Source organism: Amblyomma americanum, chromosome 11 (assembly GCF_052857255.1).
Source record: "Amblyomma americanum isolate KBUSLIRL-KWMA chromosome 11, ASM5285725v1, whole genome shotgun sequence".
NCBI lineage: Eukaryota > Metazoa > Arthropoda > Arachnida > Ixodida > Ixodidae > Amblyomma > Amblyomma americanum.
In genome coordinates this window covers 35,805,881-35,828,287 of record NC_135507.1, presented here as the reverse complement: position 1 = coordinate 35,828,287, position 22,407 = coordinate 35,805,881, and the positions used below count along the sequence as shown (strand labels likewise).

At 47.2% G+C, this 22,407-nt stretch overlaps 1 protein-coding gene across 13 annotated transcripts in view; it reads right to left on the bottom strand.

Moving 5' to 3' along the window:
• The window catches only part of dnc (phosphodiesterase dunce), a 699,755-nt gene that overhangs the window by 16,684 nt on the left and 660,664 nt on the right, over positions 1-22,407 (bottom strand). For all 13 annotated transcript variants that reach the window (XR_013309777.1, XM_077643097.1, XM_077643095.1 and 10 more), the window contains 4 exons: positions 2,142-2,243; positions 1,343-1,398; positions 1,123-1,235; positions 739-829 (listed from right to left, as the gene is read on the bottom strand). Coding sequence is in view for 12 of the 13 variants with exons in the window: in XM_077643097.1 (XP_077499223.1) it covers positions 739-829; positions 1,123-1,235; positions 1,343-1,398; positions 2,142-2,243 (362 nt within the window). In the remaining variant the exon portion in view is untranslated. The remainder of the gene's footprint in view (positions 1-738; positions 830-1,122; positions 1,236-1,342; positions 1,399-2,141; positions 2,244-22,407) is intronic.

Here is a 22,407-nt window from a genome sequence, read left to right as displayed (position 1 = left end):
GGTAGCGTCGCTACGGTGCTCAACTTGGGGGCCTACATACCCGTGCTGTCGTTTCCTAGTTTCATTTACAACGAACCATAGTTTCACCTAATACAAAAAAGTGAAGCAGACTAAGTACGTAAGTCCTTCTCTACCTTCTTCCTGCGGGGCGCCTAACGTAGGGAATTTTTTCTTTGTGTTTTTATTTTTGTTATATGCTCCGACAATGGCGGCTCAAATGGCTCGTTCTAAATGTTCAAATGAGAAGAGGCAGCGCTGGAGGAAGGACGCCTAGAGCATGAGCCTCTGGGTCATAAGGAGGCTTTTGTTTTGTGATTTTGCACGCCGACGGCAGCGACACCTACTCCGCTTCATTTCGTCCAAGGCAATGGGCGACCGTGAAGATAATGGAAAAAAAGGGGGGGGGGGCTCTTTTTCTCGAAAATCGATCGTGTTTTTTGATAGAGTCGCTTCATTCGACGTCTTCTACGAAACACTAGTTCTGATTTGCTGTATCTAACCTTTGCTCAAAAACACAAACATACCACAGCGACACTTTACTTCATCTTATCCCCCTCAGTCGTAACCTGCATTTTCTGTCCACGTGAGCTGAAATTATTCCGTCGACTTTAATGTAATCCGCACTGAATAGTTCTGCTTAATACATTGGAGTAGGCACTACGCCGCACCATAGCAAGCTGTTCTCAGTGATGCGCTGAACGTCGAGCGAAGCTCTTGATAACTGCTCGCTCCACTCACCCAAGAATGTGTTGCAGATGTACTCGGATATCTGGCTCCCTGACTTGGACTCCGAGAAGTGGCTCAGTTCCTTGTTGAGCATGCGCTTGAACTGCGGGTTACAAGATGATAGAGATGCAGTCAATTATACCGCCGATTGTTAATTAAAAAAGAAAAGGAAAAAGAATGAGGCAGCGAAAGAACCGAAACAATAGAGACAAAAAAAAATCACGAGAAGGAAGGAAGGAAAGAAAGAAAGGAAGGAAGGAAGGAAAGGAAGGAAGGAAGGAAGGAAGGAAGTAAGGAAGGAAGGAAGGAAGGAAGGAAGGAAGGAAGGAAGGGCAGGACGCCTCTCCCAACAAGCACATTCTCATAGCTCCCACAAGACAGGCGACTGGAACTCACTTTGCTTGAGGCCATGTCTCCCACGGATCTGTGCGATTGAATCGTCTCCAGCTGCTCGAGACACCACTCCAGCTCTTTTACCGTGGTCGAGGCCATCTGGCTGTATTCTTCCTCTGAAAGTGGACACGAATGAATACAAATCTAGTTAGTCCACCGCGACAAGTGAGACGGCATGCATCGAGAACAAGCCCGAAAAACGGGCTGGACATTTCGTAGTCACCTGATAGCGAAGAACCGCTCGTGTTCGTCCCTGGAGACCCGGACGGCACCTTCATTCTGCAGAGAATTACTTCGTGTTAGGCATGATACGTAGTACGCCTCTAAACTGGTCTTTACCCTATCTGTCGACTTGCAGCGAAGTGCCAAATCAATAGACCCTCTTCACAACAGGCCCTATTCACTAAAGACCATATTCACAATAGACCCTATTCACAATAGACCCTATTCACAAAATACCCTATTCACAATAGACCCTATTCACAAAAGACCCTATTTACCATAGAAAATATTCCCAGTAGACCCTATTCACAAGGACTGCAAAACTAAAAGAAATTGCTTGACAATTTTAATGGTCCCCAGATGAATTCTTCCAGCCAAGGCGTAAACGTGGTTTGGTTGATATTTCTAGAGATCCTACTTTATGCAAAGCAAGGGTTGCAAACGAGGGCGGAAAAGCTAACCGTTATTGCTAGTCGACTAGTGCAAGCAGTGCCATCTCCTACTTCAAGTTAACTGTACTGATTAGTTAACGCTGTTGCGTACTTATTCTATCACACCAAAATTACCAAAACGTTCGCCAACAGAGCCTGAAAAAGCAAAAAGAAATAAAAAGCGATCCAATTTATATAAATATAGGCTTGCGATTATATTTATATTGGCACGCGTGCAATTTTGCCATTCGAAAACCTACTGATTTTAGCAGCGACACAAAATACAAACGAAATCTTGCAACAGTTTGTCATCCCAGCTAACAACGACGCGGCGAATGAACAAGTGCCAAGGGAAGGAGAGAGACTCACGTGGGTGGTACGTCCTTGGTGAGATGCTTAATGTTGTTCAGCACGCTACGTAGTGAGGCCAAGATTTGAGCAAACGGGGTCACGATCTGGTCTTCGCCATGCCTGCGCAGAGGAAAATCGAAAGCCCTTAGACATTTCGGCATCCTTACAACGCAATCATCGCCAAAGGCAAGACTCGCGATTAAGTCAACCATCGACTGCTGGCATTCAAGTTTCAGTGGTACTATCCATCCAGCCAACAGGATGCCCGGAGCGAATTAAGTTAAGCCAGCTTGAAGCTTCCATGAGCTTCGTACAACGCGCGGGAAAATCCACGATTAAGTTGTTTCTTCCTGAGACCGTTTTATTCCATTACATTTGGCGTACCTTCAAGCGCGATGATTCGAACCCGACCGCGGCGGCTGCGTTTTTATGGAGGAAAAACGCTAAAGCGCCCGTGTGCTGTGCGATGTCAGTGCACGTTAAAGGTCCCCAGGTGGTCGAAATTATTCCGCAGCCCTCCACTACGGAACCTCTTTCTTCCTTTCTTCTTTCACTCCCTCCTTTATCCCTTCCCTTACGGCGCGGTTCAGGTGTCCAACGATATATGAGACAGATACTGCGCCATTTCCTTTCCCCAAAAACCTATTATTATTATTATTATTATTATTATTATTATTATTATTATTATTATTATTAAGCGCGATGATATTGCAGAGAGAGTGAGATCAAAAAGAACGAAAACAAGATATAAATACGAACAAAACATTTACCAGTCGACGCTAGACAAGGAAAAACTTTTGCACGAAGTGGCTTGCTGAAACACACGCACTCAGACACCCCTACCCCCCCCCCCCCCAACACACACAAACACACGCGCGCGCACACACACAAGATTCATAATTATCATCAGCCTAATTATGTTGACTGCAGGACAAAGACATTTGCCATCTCCCTCCAATTAACACTGTCCTGTGCATGCCACGGCCATCTCATCTCCGCACACTTCCTAATCTCATCTGCCCAGCTTAATTTTGCCGCCCCGTGCAACGCTTGCCATTCTCTTGAAATCCACTCTGTTACACTTAAACATCACCGGCCATCTTGACCCTGCATTACAAGCATTGTCCCTGCCATTTTTTTCTTATCTTGTTTAGACTAGGACGTTCTTATCTCGCGTTTGTTTTCTCAAGATTATTCAAAGGCAAAAAATGCAAGCAGTGCTGACCGGACTGGTGACCACATCACTGAGACCACATCACTCCAACGTGATGTGGTACTGCTGTGGTACGAGTATAAAGATTCACGAGGAACCAATGAGCGAAAGAAATGTGTTCGACAAAACCTGCACACAACGTAATGCTGATCGTCGATGCTAAGAAAGAGATGAGTATATAGAGGGTATGTAGAGACACTTATACTGATGTTCGTTTCGTGTCATACTTTTTTTTTCTTACCAGTGCCTTTGTTTTTTTCTTTACCTTTAGGCCTCAACTCACACATAACTTGCGTCGTCCTAAACCATCCGTCCTAACCTGCCCTTCTCACAGTACAGTTCAAAACTTCTTTTGAAGGCATAAAAGCGCGCGGCACATCTTTCAGTGTTCCGCGAAATCCAGTAAATTCGGAACAAGCATTCTCATTACTCAGATGGATAACGCGTTAGAGTGATCCAGTAAGGGGAAACACGGGAGGTGTACCTCATTTATATAGTTTTGCGGACCACACGACAACGTGCTGTAGGGCGTTGTGCTCGGCTAAACGTGCTGCTCCACCCGATCCGCCATTGACAGCAGTTCCCGATTAAGTACCAACTCTGATGTACACATTCGCGAAAACGCAGACCGGTTTTATCCCGATTGCTCGCTTCATTTTGCCAAAGTCTAATGAATAACAAAACCGGGAACCGAACTCACGGATGACCCACGAGGCGAATAAAGAACGGAGAAACGGGCAGAGTGGAAATAGGAGCAAATAGAGGAAAAGGGGATCGATCAACACCGCCATTCTTTCAGGCCCCCGGGGCAACTGTTAGGCTCTCAGTGGCTCCTTGTCTGGGCCAGCAACATCAGCGAAAAGCCGCGTGTGGAGATAGTGTGGGTCGGGAGTGGGGGTTGGAAGGGAAGTTTGATAGAAGAAGTTGGCACGACCTTCACATTAACCCTCAGGGCGCCGGAAGGGAGCGTTTTAGCCGAATTTCCCAGAGGGGGTCGGGGCTCCTTGATGTATGCCGCTACCGGGGAGGATGGGGGGGGGGGGGGGGTTCCCTCCGCTGTTTCAGCCGGATATACAGCGTGGTTTTTGTCTAGTTTCGTACAAAACGTTGTGTGGGCAACCTCTTTTCAGAAGAAAAAAAAATTGAAAGGAGAGACCGATAAAAGAGCCCCGCCAAATTATTGAGGCATTGCTCTTCTTGTTGGAGACTCCCTTACAAAAATGGTCTATAGACAGTCTATTAACTTCTTATAGGCTCTATTGAATGCCTGTATATATTTATTTTGTCTGTTCATTATCTATAGACTGTCTATAGACAAATGTCTACTAAAAGTATATGGCCATAAATCTATAGATTGTCTATAGACTGTCTATGGGATTTTTATTGCCTATAGACTGTCATCTAGGGTTTGTCTACAGAGAGCCTATAGATTTTATAGACAGAAGTATATGGACAGTCTATAGACTGTCTAAAGAAATTTTTCTAAGGGCTGTAGCCCGAGCACGGCGTTGCCGGCTACATTACAGGAGACAAGGTCTTGCACCTCAGGCAGTATAGGGTTAGCAGGGCCGAGGCGATGGAGCCGAAGGACTCGACCTGTGCCCACACACTCCACGAGCGGGTTTACTTTGCCGCATTTCGTTTTATTTTTTTTATCTCTCGAAGGTCTTCTTCGGAATTAATGAACCCGCCAGCGATTTGCGCGACGAGGCTTAAGCCCCCCTCTGCGTACGTCGCTAAAGGGAATTGCGAAATGCCGCTATAGTGAGCGCTGTGCTCGCGAGCACTTGACGACACCGCTCGCCGCGACGTTAGGAGACAGCCCCTCTTTCCCTCTACGCCTCAAACTAACCCCGGTGCGGTCCTCGTGAGCGAACTTTTTAATAACTTTTTTTTACTTTTTCAAAGACAGCGTGTACGGCTCTACGCCTTATTAGCACGCATTCCCAATGATCGCGCATACATTATCATACGCGGACGAAGCGCTTACAGCCAGTTTATGTAACCCTCTGCTCCGCGTAATGTAGGTGCTGGCGTTACACGGGGGAAGGAATGATTGATCGCGCACTTAGCGCACAGTGGTGGCGTCGGTGTATCGCCGGTGATAATGACAATGATGGGTGAGAGTGCTGGATCTATGGAAGGAAGTGTTCTGTATGCCTTATTTATAGCGAAAACACAGGCACGATTTTGTGCCAATACCGAAAACAAGGTCGAATATTCGCGGCTTTTTTAATGGGCTTACAGTCAGCTGGAGTTTTAAAAACGCAACTAGAGAAACACTGACAACGCAAAATAAACTGGTACGATTTACGTAACGTGCACCTAACAGTACGGGTAAAGTTAACACGTTTTACATTAAAAAGGCATTAATTAGTTCTGGGTAAGTTATTGCAGACGTTGCGTAAGTAAAACAAATCGGCGATGCCGAGGAAGGCAGGAGTTAACTGGAACTTATTAACAGCTACCCTTGCCGCAACGATGTCACTGATCAAAAAGTATCTTACTGCGATGCTGTGCAATAGGGCGTGTTTTTTTTTTTTGTTATCGCTTCCTCAGTGCCAAGCGTCCTGCTTAAGACTCCGCCGCGCAAGAGAAGGGGGCGTTTCCAAAAAAACTGCCACGCAAGTCCATTGCATCGCGCTTGATATACGACCCCTTAGGGAATGCCGCCGAGTGTATCTTCCCTGCGGCCAAGCGTACCAGCCCACTTGACTGGCTTCGAAAGGCTTATTTTTGAACAGAAACACCCCCCCCCCCTCCCCTCTCCATTCGACTTCCAGGAAAACGAAATGAGGTTTCCAAGTCCAAAAGAAAAAATATAAAGAAAGCAAAGTCACACATAACGAATTATCCGCCGTCGGGGTGTCAAGGAGCTCTTTTAAGTAATGACGACAGGGCGGCGAACAGGCGAATGCTACTAACGCAGGAAGTCGGCACGTGGGCTTGAGAGCTTAGTCGAGGTACGTTAGCGATCGTTAGTATCACGTGTCACTTGCATGCATACTTAACGTCTGCGGGCGAAACAAGGAACACACGTGAAAAAAAAAAAGTTCTACGATGATGAAAACGCAAAAGGCATTAACATATGGGCGGAGAAAAGGTTTACGATTTACCATTATTGTAACCCGATGCAGGCATCTTCCTTTAGTGCGAATGCACGCGCGACGCATATTTCTGCGTGAAAAGGAAAAAAAAAATAACGTTCGTTTTGCGCACTTCCTATAGAGTCTCTGAAAAAGACACCCGGCGGTAAACAAATAAATCACGAAACGTGGAGAAATATCCGAACGCCACACGTGCAGCTCAGAACATCGAGACAACGCGTTCGAAAAGCGCAAAGCAAGAGTCAACCGTCGAAGTTAAAGATACACTCAGCGAGAGGACCGGGGCGCCGGTTGTAACTCACATATCCGTTTTCTTTATTTTTTTTTTCTGCATTTCTTGCCGCGCACAACTACTGGACTGGCACGTGTAGCGGATGTTCAAATATAACTCTCCTCAGCGCGACGCGAACACGGCGACATCTCTCTTATTTACGCGCCCCGATTTGTTTACAGAAAGAGTTGGCGATGGAAATCGGGGGGAGGGGGGTGCAGGAAGGCGAAAGTACATAAAGAAGTTGAAAACGTGGGATACGACAAGCGCATCTGCGTTTGTCTCGCGTCTTGTCATGTTTGTGCGCGGCTGTTTGCTACTTCTTGGCCCCAAATCCCCCGACTTCCTGTCACGCATGTTACCTTCACGAAGAACGAATCTGTCCATTGGAGCATGCGCCAGCTGGAAACATGCGATATATGAAGGAGTACCTCAACGCTAGCTGCAACACCACGCCAAGAGAAGCTTAAAGAATGGAGAAGACCATCATATGAACCAGGAATATCGGCTTTCTTTTTAATTATTAGCGACGCGACAATGAAGGGGGGGGGGGGGGCTATTGTGTTTTGTCTGCCACTCCCTGCATTGTCCTGAGGATAAGCCGACGCCATTGGCTGGAAAGGGGGCCTCTGACGGGGAAAAAGCCGCTTCGTTCTTGAGTATAGTATCCGGCTATAGCTCTCTACACACTAAACAATTTCTCACCCTTTAGGGTGTAAATCAGCTGCCCCCAGACGACCACCCTTTTCCAATTGTTCGCTGCTAAAAAAGGGTGCAGAGATCAGCACCCCTAAGGAAGGGTGCACCTAATCATACTTTACAGGATGTAATAATTGCACCCTGATTAAAGGGTACTATTTTTTCATAACACCTCTAAGAATGCATGTTCGAAGGGTGCTCCACATTGATCCACCCATGAAGCAAAAGCCTTGGCCTGATGCGCGCCCTCTAAACGTTCATGCTGTGCACCCTTCCTGAAGGGTGCTGATCTCTGCGCCCTTTTTAGCACCCAAAAGGGTGTTCGTCTGGGGACAGCTGATTTGCACCCTTAAGGGTGAGAATTTGTTTTGTGTGTACTCTCCACCTTAACTGCGTTAGAATATCCCGTCGGGAGGGTTATTTCATTCAACTACACTTCTAAGAGACCGAAAACAAGGAATAATTAAAGGAGTGTACTTGAAGCAATTAATACTCGAAAGTAATGATGTTATGGACAGTGTGTGTCAGAGCGATGGTGTGCATCGGTGTTTCCCTTAGGGCCCGTCCCGCGAGAGCAAGATACCGTCATCGATAAACGTCGGAGCCAGGTTAAGGAATTCAGCACTATGCGACTATTTTTAGCCCGTTTTTAGCCCACCTCTACAGTTTTCAAAAAAGCCACGCCCTTCAGTGAATAAATATATACCCTGAGGATCACCCCGGTTTCATTCCTATTGTATTCATATTACATTTCCCTCGCTATGCGAGCCGCGTTCGCGAATAAACGTGCATTTCCTGGTTCGACCAGCGCTGTGGAGCCGCGCCCGGAAATCGTCTTCAAAGTCTCAAGTCGAATCGATACGCCTAGCTGGTGAGAGCTATTGCTCGCTCCTCGTAAGCCCAGTCCATTAATCTTATTGGCTTCTTTTTCTGGGGGTTGGATGAAGGTTGGGGGGGGGGGGGGGTGTTTAGCCTGCACATCTTGCAGTGAGCTCGCTGGGTATCGCTGCAAGCATTGTTCACATGGGCCATAGGCTGACTGGTATAGCGTGAATGATGTAGGTATTTCTCGCCAGTTGTTCTTAATTTATATAGCGTTAGTAGTGCACGTATTGTTAGTTCGGCGTGCGCAGTTTAAATAGTGTGAACAGTGTGCATATATCTCTCTCTCTCTCTTCACAAAAAATGCTGCATATACTGCGCTTAGTTCTTTTTCCTTCCTTCTCTTTTTTTCAGTTTTCCTCATCTCTTTTCGATGTCTTTCTTCACATTATGTGCACCTAAGACTTTGATGCATTTCACTTTATACTAGAGCGAGTTTTTACGCTTATTTTCAAAAAGGCATTTCTCGCATGCACGCTGTACACTCTGCACACAAATACGCCTATATGGGAACGAAAAGGGAGTAACACGTCGTGTTTTATAAAAGCGTACTCCCTTTTACTTGCTGTTATCTAAGGAAGTAAAAGGGAGTAAAATGTTATCTAAGGGAGTAAAAGGAAGTAAGACGTTATCTAAGGGAGTAAAAGAGTAAGTTCTTATCTAAGGGAGCAAAAGGGAGTAAGCTCTTATCTAAGGGAGTAAATGGGGTAAAAGGGAGTAAGATGTTATCTAAGGGAGTAAAAGGAAGTAAGACGTTATCTAAAGGAGTAAAAGAGTACGTTCTTATCTAAGGGAGCAAAAGGGAGTAAGCTCTTATCTAAGGAAGTAAAGGGGGTAAAAAGGAGTGATATGTCATCTAAGGCAGTAAGCTGTTATCTAAAGGAGTAAAAGGGAGTCAGCTGTGATCTAATTGAGTAAAAGAAAGTAAGATGTTATCTAAGGGATTAAAAGGAAGATGTTATCTAAGAGAGCAAAAGGGAGTAAAAAGAGAGTGAGTTCTTAGTTAAGGGTAAAAAGAGAATGAGCTGTTTTCTAGCGCACGACATTTTACTCCCTTTAACTCCATTCTATTCAGAGTGTAGGCGGCGTAGGTGGGAACGGTGGTATCCCAGAGCACCGTTGCAAGACTGGTGTGTCAAGTGAAGACTTTTCTCTCCCAAGGACACGTGCAAATGCTGACGCACGAGCACGGCCTCGGAATAGTTTGCACGCGTTGTTCTTGACATATTGAGCCCGATTGGAATACAGCAGCGCCGAGGCGGAACGCTGTGGCTATTTCGAAATGCCGCGCGGACGGGCACCGGTGACGCACTTTTGGACTCGGCATTTCGTCGTGGAAAGGCGCCCTGTTATTAAGGAGACCAGGAAGAGCCGGCGCTTGGAACCGCGGGTCACTCTTGGCGTAAATTGGTCGTGCCGTTTAGAAACTCGATATGGAAGATACAGATGTAGATATATACGCGCGCGCAGGAAAGAAACATAAACGATTCAATTCGTCGCGAAGGCTCTCATGACGCACGTTTTATTTTAAGCAAGATTGAAAGCCTGTGAATGTCGCTCCTGTCTCTGTAGGCTTTATCGGCAGACACTCGGGCTCTTCTTCCATCGAGCGGATGCGAAAATGAAAAAAAAAATTATCAAGAGTTTTTTACAAACTAGCTCGATGTGCGCAAGCGCACAAAACGCAGTCTTGTGAGAAATTATTTTACATTTCACACAACACTAACCGTAGCACTCGAGACAATAAAAGCTGGGAGGTGGGAGGTGGGGACTTACTTTCACGGCAGAGTACGATATTAAGTTCGAATTCGACGCCGAAAGGTCTAAACGCAGCCCAGCTGACCTGTCCCGCACTCTAAGCAGAAAGGAGTAAAACAGGAAGTAAAAGGGACTGCGCTAGAGGACAGCTTACTCCTTTTTTACACCCATACAGACAGCCATGAATGAATCCCTGCGAAGCAGGAGTGGTGACACGCTTTACGTGTCAACCGTAGTGGTTTTCATGACTCCGCACGCAGGAGAGAAAGCGAAGAGGAATATACGAAGGGGGAAAAGTGTTTCCCAGCGCTTACACTTATAGCGGCGGTAGTAGGAAGTGTATGTAGCAGTAGTGACACATTGTGAGCAGTAGTGACACATTGTGTAACAGCTACTGCGCGACGCTTAAGTAACCAATAGGACCCTCGCGAGCGCTCTCGGGAGCTCACACGTGTGCATCGCGAATTCCCTCGTGACCACTGCCACATCGTTTACAATGAAGAGCTCGACGCAGGAAAACAGGGCTCACAGAGTGTTCCGGGTCGGGGTACAGCTATATATGGCTGGTTTATCGCACTTGTAGAGGTTCAGTTAAGCACCCCCCCCCCCCCCCCTCAGCCTCTGTTTCCGTTATAAGCACTATACACACCGGCGCCAAACACAACCACGCCCACACACAGTAGGTATACCAGCAGGCGGCTCCCCGATGAATTTGAGCGCAGTGCAGCTACCCAGCGCCTACTTAAAACGGTGCAGCGTTGCGGACGCTAGAGCCGGCGTCAGCCAATCCGAGGCCGATAGACAGTGCTCTCTGTAAGTCACTGAGGATAGCAGCCAACCAATCACGATAGCCAAAGGTGTCGGTTCGGTGCGAATCGTTTCTTCGGTGCAAGCAACCGATTCCTAGAACAGTACGCTGAGTGAGGCCAGGCCCATAGCTCCCGCGAGGTTGATCGGTGTTTGTGGTGACAGCGGTCCTGCGTGAAACTGGCTGGCCGGTGAAGAGGGCGAGGAAGAAAAAGGTCAGTCGCCGAAAATCGATATTTATCGCGGCCGGAAATCGACGTACCGCGACCCCAGTTGCCCCGAAGGGACAAAAGCAAAACGGTGGGGCGAAACACCCGTCGCACATCTTCATCTATGCTATGTATACCGAGGAGGTAAACATGCGCGGCACGGGCAGAGTGGACGCGTTACGAATACAACGGAACGAGCTGACGCCGTGTGGGCGACGGGAGAAGACCTATTTCTCGAAATAAGCGGGAGGAGTTCACATCGGTGACAAGCTCCGACTTTCAATGCATGTCCTTTCGTGAAATCAAATAGGCGAAAGAAGCCAACGGCAATGAACTCAAGCCGGAGACTCAACGCCTGATCTATGGATGCTTACGTGCACAAGGAACGCTGCGAGTGTTTAACATTAAGAGAACCTTTAGTGCACGTTAAAGAACACCATATGGTCGAACTTGATACACAGTTCTGTCAGGCCCTGCTCCTTTCCTTGAGGGCAGCGCGCGTTGAGCGATTGGCTATAACTTAGCCGTACTCAAATTCCCTACTTTACTTGAAACTCGCGATTTTTAACTCTCCTTTCTTTTCCTTCCTCTTTTATATCCGCTTTTCCCCTTTCCCAACCCTTATAAAAATGGTCTATAGACAGCCTGTAAACTTCTTATAGACTATACTGCCTTCCTATAGATATTTATTTTTGCTTATTCATAGTCTATGGACTGTCTATAGACAAAAGTCTACTAAAAGTGTATGGCCATAAATCTATAGATTGTCTATATACTGTCTACAAGATTTGTATTGCCTATAGACTGTTCTCCAGGGTTTGTCTATAAAGTCTACAGACTTCACAGACAGAAGTTTATGGACAGTCTATAGATTGTCTAAAGAAGTTTTTGTAAGAGAATGTACCCAGGCAAGCCAGTACCTCTTTCTCGCTATACCGCTTATACCTCCCAGCCTTTCTTTCTGCATATTCCCTCTATCTAACCCAGTATTCCGTTACGGCGTATCTCTAGCTAGCTCGCAGTCTCGCTTAAAAACCCAATAATCCCCCACTGGCCTTCGCAAAGCAGTCGCTGGTGACGTATGGCGCGACAGTCTGCCTCTTGTGCGCTTTGGGCGTCCTCCAATCGACCGGGGGGGGGGGGGGGGGGGGGGGGGGTGCGCTTCCAGAGAACAGAGAAGAGGCCCTGGCAAATAATCGGATGCGTCCCAGATGTGTGTGTGTATACAAGTGCCGTTGCCGGGTCAGCGCGGACGCTATTCATCGAGCCAGGCGGCGCTCGAAGCGGCGACGTTCTGAAGAGAGCGCCTTATTGGCTGGCTCCGTGCTGGCGCAGAGGGACACGACGCCAGCGAGTGCTATAGGAAGGAGTTTCGGGCGTGACGGACATATAAAAATGATCTATAGACAGTTTATAGACTTCTTATAGGCTGTATTGTCTTACTATAGATATTTCGTTTTGTCTATTCATAGTCTATAGAAAAAAGTCTGCTAAAAGCGTATGGTCATATCTCTATAGATTCGCTATAGACTGTCTATAGGCTTTGTACTGCTGTTCTCTAGGGTCTGTATACAGAGAGTCTATAGACGTTATAGACAAAGTACTATAGACAGTATACAGACTGCCTCAATTTTTTTTTTTTGCAATGGATGGGCACCTTCAGTACGAAAAGAAATGCACAAATGAACGATTTTCTTGTTATGAATAACACACACACTGCAGAAGCTCTACAGATGAGGGGCTGAGGAGACAAATAATGATTGCATTCATTCTTTCATTTATTCATTCATTCTAAAACAGCGCAAACAAGACAAGGACGAAGGAAACGTAGAACACGAGCGCTGACATACAACTAAACTTTATTGAGCAAAACGTGCAAATTATAGGAAGGAAGTGGCAGATGTAATCAGAAGCAGTCGACGTCATAAGGCGTAAAGGGCCTTAAAAGCGATAAAAAGCGTAAGAGGGTTATGTGCTCTTTGATTACCTCTTCCCCTTTGTGTAAGTGTGTCAATGTGTATGTAACACGTCAAAGCCCTTGGAAGGGAGTGAACTTGCCTCCTTGAAAGAATATTGTTAAATTCGTCCTTGTCTTGCTCGCGCTGTTTTAGAATAGGTACCTACCAACTCGCCCAGGCTTCTACTTTGGAATAATTGCAACGAGAACCATCGATTAGAGGTGAAACCGAAAGCACAATATAATAAAAAAATATGAAGGTTGTGGCGAGAAGGTTCGACGTCGATATCGAGGGAGATATCAGCTGCAGTTTGCTGATTAGTTTCGTCGCGATTTCGCAACGATACGTTCGACTGAGACTGAGAAGAATGGCGGTTGAAAGCATTTCATGCTTAACACATTTCATGCTTAACAGGGAGTAGAGAAGGGTTGACATCTGCGCAGGTATTATTGCCGTTAGTTGTCTGGACTGAACGACAATACGACGACGGGGGGGGGGGGGGGGGGGGATATACGACCAAAAAAACAAGAGAGTGCGCAGGAAGTAATGCGTGGGGCTTTTGCTTCCATATCTCCAGAGACGCCGTATAGTATTGGGCCATAGGTGCCATTAGTGGGAAGATATAGCAGCGACGTGTCAGCAGGAACACTTGGATCCGAAAAGAAATCGACGGATGCTGCCCAGCAAAAAGACTTTTCCCGGCCATATGTCGCCTTCTTTTCTCTATTCCATTACTTTTACCGTTAGCTGTAAGCGCGCTAACCAGTCTTTTTACCGTTAGCTGTATACGTGCTAACGACCATAGTAATGCAATGGATAGGAAGTGCATCGTTCCAGGCGCCCCCTTGCGACATTAACGCGAAGCGAAGACAAGGAAAAGAAGCAACGAAAAAGGCCACCCAACTCAGCTTGTTTCTTCGGCCCGAAGACAAAGGAAAGTTCAGCCAGCGACATCTGGAGACAGCTCTGAAGCAAGAATGCCGACATTTCGGCGCTCAGAAATAAAAGGAAAATAAACGAAGTGACATTTCGTGAACAATGGCTCCCAAAGTTCGTCAGTCGGTTTCCATCTCATGGACCCTGGACGTGCTTGGTAGAATAAGGGCAACCTATACAGAAACTATGGCGGTACAGCAAACACGTGTATGCCATAGAGCTGACATGGCTTCGTCCAGTACAGACGCATTCTACGGAAACGGCAGTAAGACGGGTGCATCAAACACGGCAACGCGTTCTCTCCTAGCGTCGACTTGTTTTGCTACGATTTCCCATGATGCCACAATGCCGACGTTGGCATCAAGGCACTTTATGTGGATGGATGAATGGAAGATAGGAGCGCCCACTTTGAAACCAGGCGGTGGCAGTTGCCACCATGCTTAGATCTTTTTTTACCTTTGTATTCCTACGACGGTGTAATAAACTGGTCTTCAAATTCGTTACTTACTTTAAATACAATTTCTAATCCTGCGCATTTAACTTTACATCACCTCACTCCTTTTGAGACGCCAATCCTCCAATCGCGTTTTGATAATTTCTACATCGCTGATTTAGTCACCATGATCGCTGTTATCTCTAAACCTGAAGACCTCAGGAAGAGTGTGAGTGCCTACACCGACATCTGGATGGATACCGCCACACTGTTTTCAGGGAGGGTGGCGCCCTCCAGCGACGACCACAGCAACTAGCTATACGAACAGCAAACTGCAGCGATGAGGCCTGCGTTTCTGTTCCCTCGGATGGAGAACATCGGCCTAGCGACGCTTTGGAATATGCATATCCTATTTTTTTTATTGTTTTACGAATTCAAGCGGCTAGCACTGATGCCACGAACAAAGTGTGTCAGAAGGCATACAATAAAAGAAAATTTTAAGAATTCAAGGTGCCTTAAACGCTTTTTTTTTCGGTTTTTCAGTGTTTCTGCAGCAACACCCTGCTGCGTTTTGCGGCTTATGCAAGCAAAAAAAAAAATATGTCGCGCTAAACACTGGGTGCTAAGTGCTAAAAAACTTTAGGTGCTAAATGGTGCTCAGTGTCCTTTAAAGTGCCCAGCTGTGTTTTTGCTTCAAGCCCCGTGCCTATGCAGTGTTGTGACTATATTATATTCTGCACACACCCAAGGAAAATGCCACTGTCACCCCACGTGACCGTCCTTCAGTCACGGGCACCTTTTTTTTCTTTTGTGCGTGTGTTTGTAAAAAGCTTAACCCCGATTTCCTCATTGGCCACAGCGGGCACGCCGATGTCCCCTGCCTTGTTTGCCAGCGTGGTCGATCCGTCGATCTGTGCGCGTACAATGATGCGTGGCACCCGTGGTACATGACCAGTAGACGTGACGGGAAGTCCCGAGTCCACCCATAGCACGTGCGGTAACTAAGGGTCTACCGTACCCCCCTTCCCCCTCCCCACTGTAGCTAGCTCTCATGCGGTGCAGCCACTATCGTCCACCGAGCGCCTGCTACCAACAACGCCTGCACAACACAAACGCTTGTTAACACAGCCCTCTACAAAACACTCCTTCCAAGCCCGCTCACTATCAGTTTACCTCAGTCTAACGCTATTCTTTGTTTGTTCTTTTTTTTCGATTTGCTCATAACATCTGTCGATCCTGGAAATAAAAGTTCCAAACACAGGCGACTATAGTGCTTTCAAGTTGTTTACAGAAAAGAGGCCCGTAATAAATGTCATTCTCCTTTCAAGCCGTTCGTAACGCAACAAAAGAAGCAATAATTTCGCTTCTTGTTTTCTACTTAATCCGTTTCTTTTGATTCGCAGCTGTATAACACTTAGAAACAAGTGGGCACCCGGGCAAGAACGGGTTGATTTAAAGAGCGGAATCGTCGACTTACCCGCCGGCTTTATTAACGCAGAAAAAAATATAGTATTCAGCACCACGCCGTAAGCAAAACCCGTTAAAACGAGGCTGACGCGGGCTCGAGCGTATATTCATGTTTCGCGTCATTTTTGCGTCGGGCAAACACAGGTTGGTCCCGCACCCGAGACGATATATCAGCCCACTGTTCCAACACAACAGCGCAGATTTTTACCAGTGTATCATCCCCGAAGAACACTAACGACGCCCTCAAACTTACCTAACAAACAAATGAATACCGCTTCCAAAAGAGCCCAGGTGCGTCGCTGTATTCATTACCCTCCCATTATCCGGCTCAAAGCCTTCTATCGTTTCAATCGATATATATAGACGAAAAGCAGGACCCGAGAAGAGAGGAAGCGAACCGTTCGATGCGCCACCTCGCTAGTACGCCGCTCCGTGCCCCGATTCGACATCTATACATGGGCCCGGGCTCATAGGCGACGCCAGGATAGCAGAACGAAAGTCGTAAAGCTCCAGGCTCCGAGCTCTTTCCAGCTAAAACAGTGCCCCGCTGTCGGAGCTCTAGGGGACGTGAGTCACTTTGTACTAGCGGGAAGCATTGAAAAATTTCCCAGGGACACCTAAATACATTATGCGTCGACAGTGAGACAGCATTAGAAGCAGTTGATGTCTTTACCAGAAGTGACGCCACTTCACGTCAGCCAGGAAATTTCCCTCCAGCCAGCAAGCGAATTTTCTGACCGACGACACACTGTTTTTCCCCGATGAGCCTTCTATAGCCGGATAGAATTCAAGAACGAGGCTGCTTCTCCCCATCAAAGGACCCCATTCCAGCCAATTGCGTCGGCCGATTCAAATGACCCTGCTGGCGTGACAATGCAGGGAGTAGCGGATGAAAGGGGATGGTCCCTTCCCTCCATAGTCGGGATATAGTCCCCTCCTTGCATTGTCGGACCGCTCCGTGCATTGTCACGCTAAGCAGGGTCATGAGAATCGGCCGACGCCATTGGCTGGCAGGGGTCCTTTGACAGGGAAAAGCCGCTTGGGTCTTGAGTTGTACCCGACTATAATGCTATCGCATTAAAATACGGCTACGAGTTCTGTCGATTCAGTCAAGATTCATTCATTCATTCATTCATTCATTCATTCATTCATTCATTCATTCATTCATTCATTCATTGATTACCTTTGTTGACAAGGATGGTCTCAGGCTTAAGGGGGAAGTGGGAACACAGCGTTCGCTCGTATACCCTTCGAAATTAGGTCCGCAGCAAGAGGGAGGCACTAATCCAGTTTCCTTCAATCGTGCACGTGCCGCATCAGGTGCGGGTGCATAAATGAAGGACCGAACATCCCGCATGCCAAACTCCGCCCTATTTTCTAACGCTGCCGCCGAGAACCATGCTCCTAGTGGCGTCAGTCTGCTGCGCTGCAAAGTATAGACCCCCCCCCCCCCCCCCCCTGTTAATACGAGAGACCGCGTCATTTCGCGTTTTTAATTTAATCCAATTTCACGTCACTGATGGTTACTGAAGTCGCTATTCCGATTTTTCTTTTTTTCGTGTGTGCGAGATTTGCTCTCAACGTAGTAGAGTTCCTTCCTGTACGTGCACTTTGTCGCTGTTACCTGCTAACATCATTACCACTTCTTTGACCATGCCGCATAACATATGCGCCTAGAAGACAGGAGCATAAAGCATCGGCAATAAGGGTGTAATTGCTCATTGGCATCCAGCCAAGCACAGCCATTGGCTACAAAGGAAATCTATACAGCTTTTCACTTGGGTGGATGTCATTGAGTAATTACTCCCTTATAACAAATTAACTCCACCTTGGGGGATTTCCCTAAAACATTTGACCAATAAAGCACCTCCGTCGCAATGGATCAAGTATACAGGCGTTTTTTTTTTTTTTGCACCCATTCATAATTCTGAGTAAAATTTGCACAATCTTCACGACACACAGAACAATGCGGGGGTTTTAAAAGGCGCTCATCCAATCCCTTCAAAGGAATGATCCAGTGATGTGGAGCGCGTTTCATCCCATTTACTCTGTTCCTTGCAGCTAAAGTAGCGCGAATCTCACTCGTGATTAGGCACCGGTTTCACTACGGGTTCCTGCAGCGTCGGCTTCCATTCCGCAGAAGCCGGCGAGGTGAGATGGCTCACGCCACGAAACGAACACGACTATCAGGCCTATATTGACCGGATGACGCCAGCTATGGCTTACCGAAACTATGCACGGATCCAGCGAAACAGGGCGCGCCAATGAGATAGCCGGGGCGAGGGAAAGGTCAGTGGAGAGGGTGAGATGAAAGGGGGAGAGGAGAGAACGGCGTCCTCGCGCAGGGGTGCCTTGCGGCGAGGCCTAACGCGAACAAAGCGCCACACCTATATAGCGACCGGCGGTCGGTAATTAGCCGCCGTTGGGAGAGATAGAGAGGGCGGGGGGGGGGGGGGGGGGGGGGGGGGGGGGGACCTCGGCGGTATACGAGGAGACAGCGACGGAGCATGAAACCCCGGGCTCGAGGAACGCGAGGCTTCAGTCTCAATTACGCTAGTAGATGGCTCCGAGAGGCCCGAGCCGGAAGGTGTTGGTCGAGCCGGAAGCAGCCTACGTGTAGAGGGACCACCTCATCTTCGTCGACGATACGACCCTCCCATACGGCTTTTTATTAAGTCCGCGGGGCGAGGCGTGGGATTAAGGAATGAACGAGCTATATACGCGGCGGGAGAAAAAAAAAAAGACGGACAGTTTTGTTCGCACACTGCGGGCGCTCGCAAGACTAGGCGCAATTTAGAGGCGTTCTTGCGAAATCGCCTCCACTGCTCCAAACGGAAAGAAAGAGAGAATGAAAAAAGAAAGAAAGAAGGAAATAAAGGAGAAGAAAGCAAAAGAAAGAAAGAAAGAAATAAAGAAAAATGGTGACCATACATAATGACATTCATCTTCATATTCATAATGGTAATGCTGGTTGTGGTTAGGATGACGATGGGCTTACAAAGACGATAGTTATGATGGTTTAAGGATACGAGGCAGACAGGCCCGGGTCCGCGAAGGCATTCCTTAAGGGGTCATTCATAGATGGCGCGCTGAGCCGCCTTCGACGCGCGTTCGAAGAAATCCCGTTTCTCGGAGTCCGCGTTCAGAACGTTCTCCCGCGAACTGAAATAGCAGGCAAAGCAAATATTCTGCCACTTAAGCACGCGCCCAACAGTAAAAGAGCACAGCAGCGGGTTCCCGAAAAAAATAATCAAAGAAAAAAAACCGGTAAAGACACGGGAACCATCGCGTGCTTACGGTAATTACAAGAAAGCTGTTGCAAGATGTTCCGCCCACGCAAGGAGGATATCGGGCGCTAATTAAGGAATTCCCTTCACCCATTAAGGCAAAGGGACGGCACGCATTATAATATCCGGAGCCCACCGCTCCGCGCATGCCCGGTCAGCTCCAAGCGTTGTTTCCGAGAAGACGATCGTACGCAGTTTCGCCTTTATCACTCCTACCGAAAGCAAGCAGCGCGCCAGGCATTCGGTCCCGAGGGCGGCGAACGGAATACTTTTAATCAAGATCTCATTAGTGAAGGCGAACCCTAACGAGAGCGGCGCGGCTGCCCGGTGAGAAATCGCCGTCTTTCAAAGCGCGAACACAAAGCGAATACAATAAACAACTTTGCATTTGCTTAAATTAAAAGGGTTTCGGCCCGCCGACGAGGATAAACAAGGCGACAACAGCAGCCAACAGCTGAGAGATGTATTCGGTTTAAATGCGGAGTTCTACCAATTTATTTCAGATTACTTTCCTTTCCTTTGATATTTGAAGCTACCCACAAAGCAATACGTCTCGGCGTCTGATAGTGCCCCAGACAATCTGCGTTGTGAACCGCACTTACGACATCATAATCAGCGTATAGCACTACACCGACCACTGATGGAGCTGAAGAAACCTGCAGTCGATTTCTTCGAGGAAAAAAAATTGCCCCGGGAGGTCTATTCGACAGCACAAGAAATCAAATAGCCTCCCTGCATATATACAGTAGGAATGCAGTAGTGAGGCGGTATAAGTATATGTCAAGAACAACTAGGAATCTCGCAGATGCATAGAAGGTGACAGCGATTTGAAAGCTCCCATCAAACCACACGCACGCGCACACTGATAGAATAAGGCGTAAAACCGTACACACCTAGACGAAAGGAGAGCGATATAGTTAACATATAGCGCTTTTCCAATACCATATTTAGTACTTACAGCGCATTCTGTAACAGCAGAGCAAATGTGTCATTCTTGCATTAACTCATTCTGATTTGCCTTATTATACTATCTCTTCAATCAATCGATCGAGCAATCAATCAATTAATCAATCAATCGATCAATCGATCGATCAATCAATCAATCGATCGTTCAAACGCACAAACAGTTCCAGATAGGTAAGAACATCCCTGTCATGATTACCAATACTCAAACCCTATGAGAAGAATCTGCGACCTGAAAAAAGGTTCGCATCATACGCTACAGTCAACGAACTTCCTCGAATGTCTCCCCGATACCGGATAAGTTTCAGCAAAACAAACCACTTCCTCTCCGCACCGTCACCCAATACGCGGAACTGCTAGCTGCCTAGCACGGAGGCTGGTAGATGCCAAGGCATGTCGGACACCCGAGATGGCGCGCGACAGCGTCTAGCGCTCCTGAGGCCAGAAGGAAAGGCGAAGATCCTAAACGGCTTGAGTTACGTTTCCTCCTACGTATTCGTCTTGATCGCTTTCGCTTCCTGACGTCACGGCGACGCTTCAAACCGAAAGAATTACGCGAGCGCCGTCCCAAGACGGCAAAAGAAGAAAAAAAAAATATTTTACAAAAACTCGTATATAACTGGTTCCACCCAACAAATTTGGCCCCGTATTCTTCCAGCGACATTGCCCAAATTTTACACACCGCCAAAACGCTTCTACACAGCGCAAACAAGTTATACGCAATTTGAAAACTCAATACATACGAAGAGCAATGCATTACGTATTGCTCCCTCTTAACAAGATGCGGTAGAATTTTGATTAAGGAGAAATCGGAAAACTCCAGTCGCTGCATCACCCTTTGTATTCCCCAGTGCCTCAAGGCGTTCCAATTCGGCGCGTTCAAGCGTTGAGAAATACACTCCCGAAAGAAGAAGGCTGCGATTTTCGAAGAAAAAAAATATAAGCAAGTCACCGCTACGAATAACTCATGGCGCAAGCCCACTGGCTTGTATTCCTATATGGAAAACCTCGGCGGCAGCTTCACAAAGAATGCTTTCGAAATATGTCTCCTGGAGAGCAGTCGTAATAAAAGCGCCTGCCTGCCCAACTGGCAGATGTACCGACCGACCGACCGACTAAGGGACCATCCGGTTGGCTGAAAATTTATCGCGCGAGCTTTTCTCATCTCGAGAGCGCGGGAAGACGGATTGGGTTGCGCCATCGGTCTGTCATTGCAAGCTGTCCCCTTCACGCGTGCGTACGAGAGGAGAGCCGAGACTGGCGAGACGGCACAGCTGGCCGGAATCTTCATTGTCAGTACGTGAGCGCTTCTCACAGTACAGAGTCGTTCACAGATTTTAGAACCAGGGCTTTTTTTTTTTTTGACCGTTTAGATGCATGTACTTTCCTTCAAGTGACAGCCTAGAGTTGACTCAAAGCAACAGAGGTAGAGAGAGAGAGAGAAGTAGCTGTGGCAGTTAGTGATCTCAGACTCACAGCACAGGAACCAGGCACTTTTGATTTTATTTACAGAAAAGCATTTGAATATGCGCCTTGTGTAGTAATTTCGCGATTATTTCATATCTTTCCGCAATCACGAACGACAACTAATGGCATTTTCAGTTTGTACAGAAACACACAGCTTGTATGACAAGCAATATGCGGGGCATTGCAAGGATAATTGAGTGACAGGGCTTAGTACCTGTCTATATATTGGCCAAGCTTTTGCCGGGTTGCGCAAACACTGCCAATCGTTCGCCTCCCTTGCCTTCTAGAAAGAATCTGGAAAATTCGCTCTATCATGCCTCCATTACCACAGAACCGACTAGACCCGCAACCAGCACGGGGCGACACTGAGTGGATGCGTATTGAATATGACTAAATCAGCCAACGAACTATGCAAGCAATGTGTCTATGTCAAATTAATGGACCGTGTAACCAATGTTTGAAGCCGTTTAGATGTCAAGACCTCGGATGATTCAACGGACGGTAACAGACACTGTACACACTCCCTGCATCGATCCTATTAAGGATTGGTTACGAAAATCTAAGAAGGTTGCAACACTACCGTCAACGAGGCTGGAGGGGGGGGGGGGGATATATTGTAATTCTTGTACCGCTTTTGTCTAAACACGGCCCGGTGTGGCAGTTTTTTTTTTTCATATCGCCGAAGGTCTGCTAATCTAAACAAAAAAAGACAAAAGTAAAAACCGGGAGTTAAAGCATGCGAAGCACCTCAGCCCGTAAAGTGCCGAGTTAGTGTTCCTTTCATGAAGCATCAAAATGAAAAGAATCCCAAAAAGTGCTGGGAACTC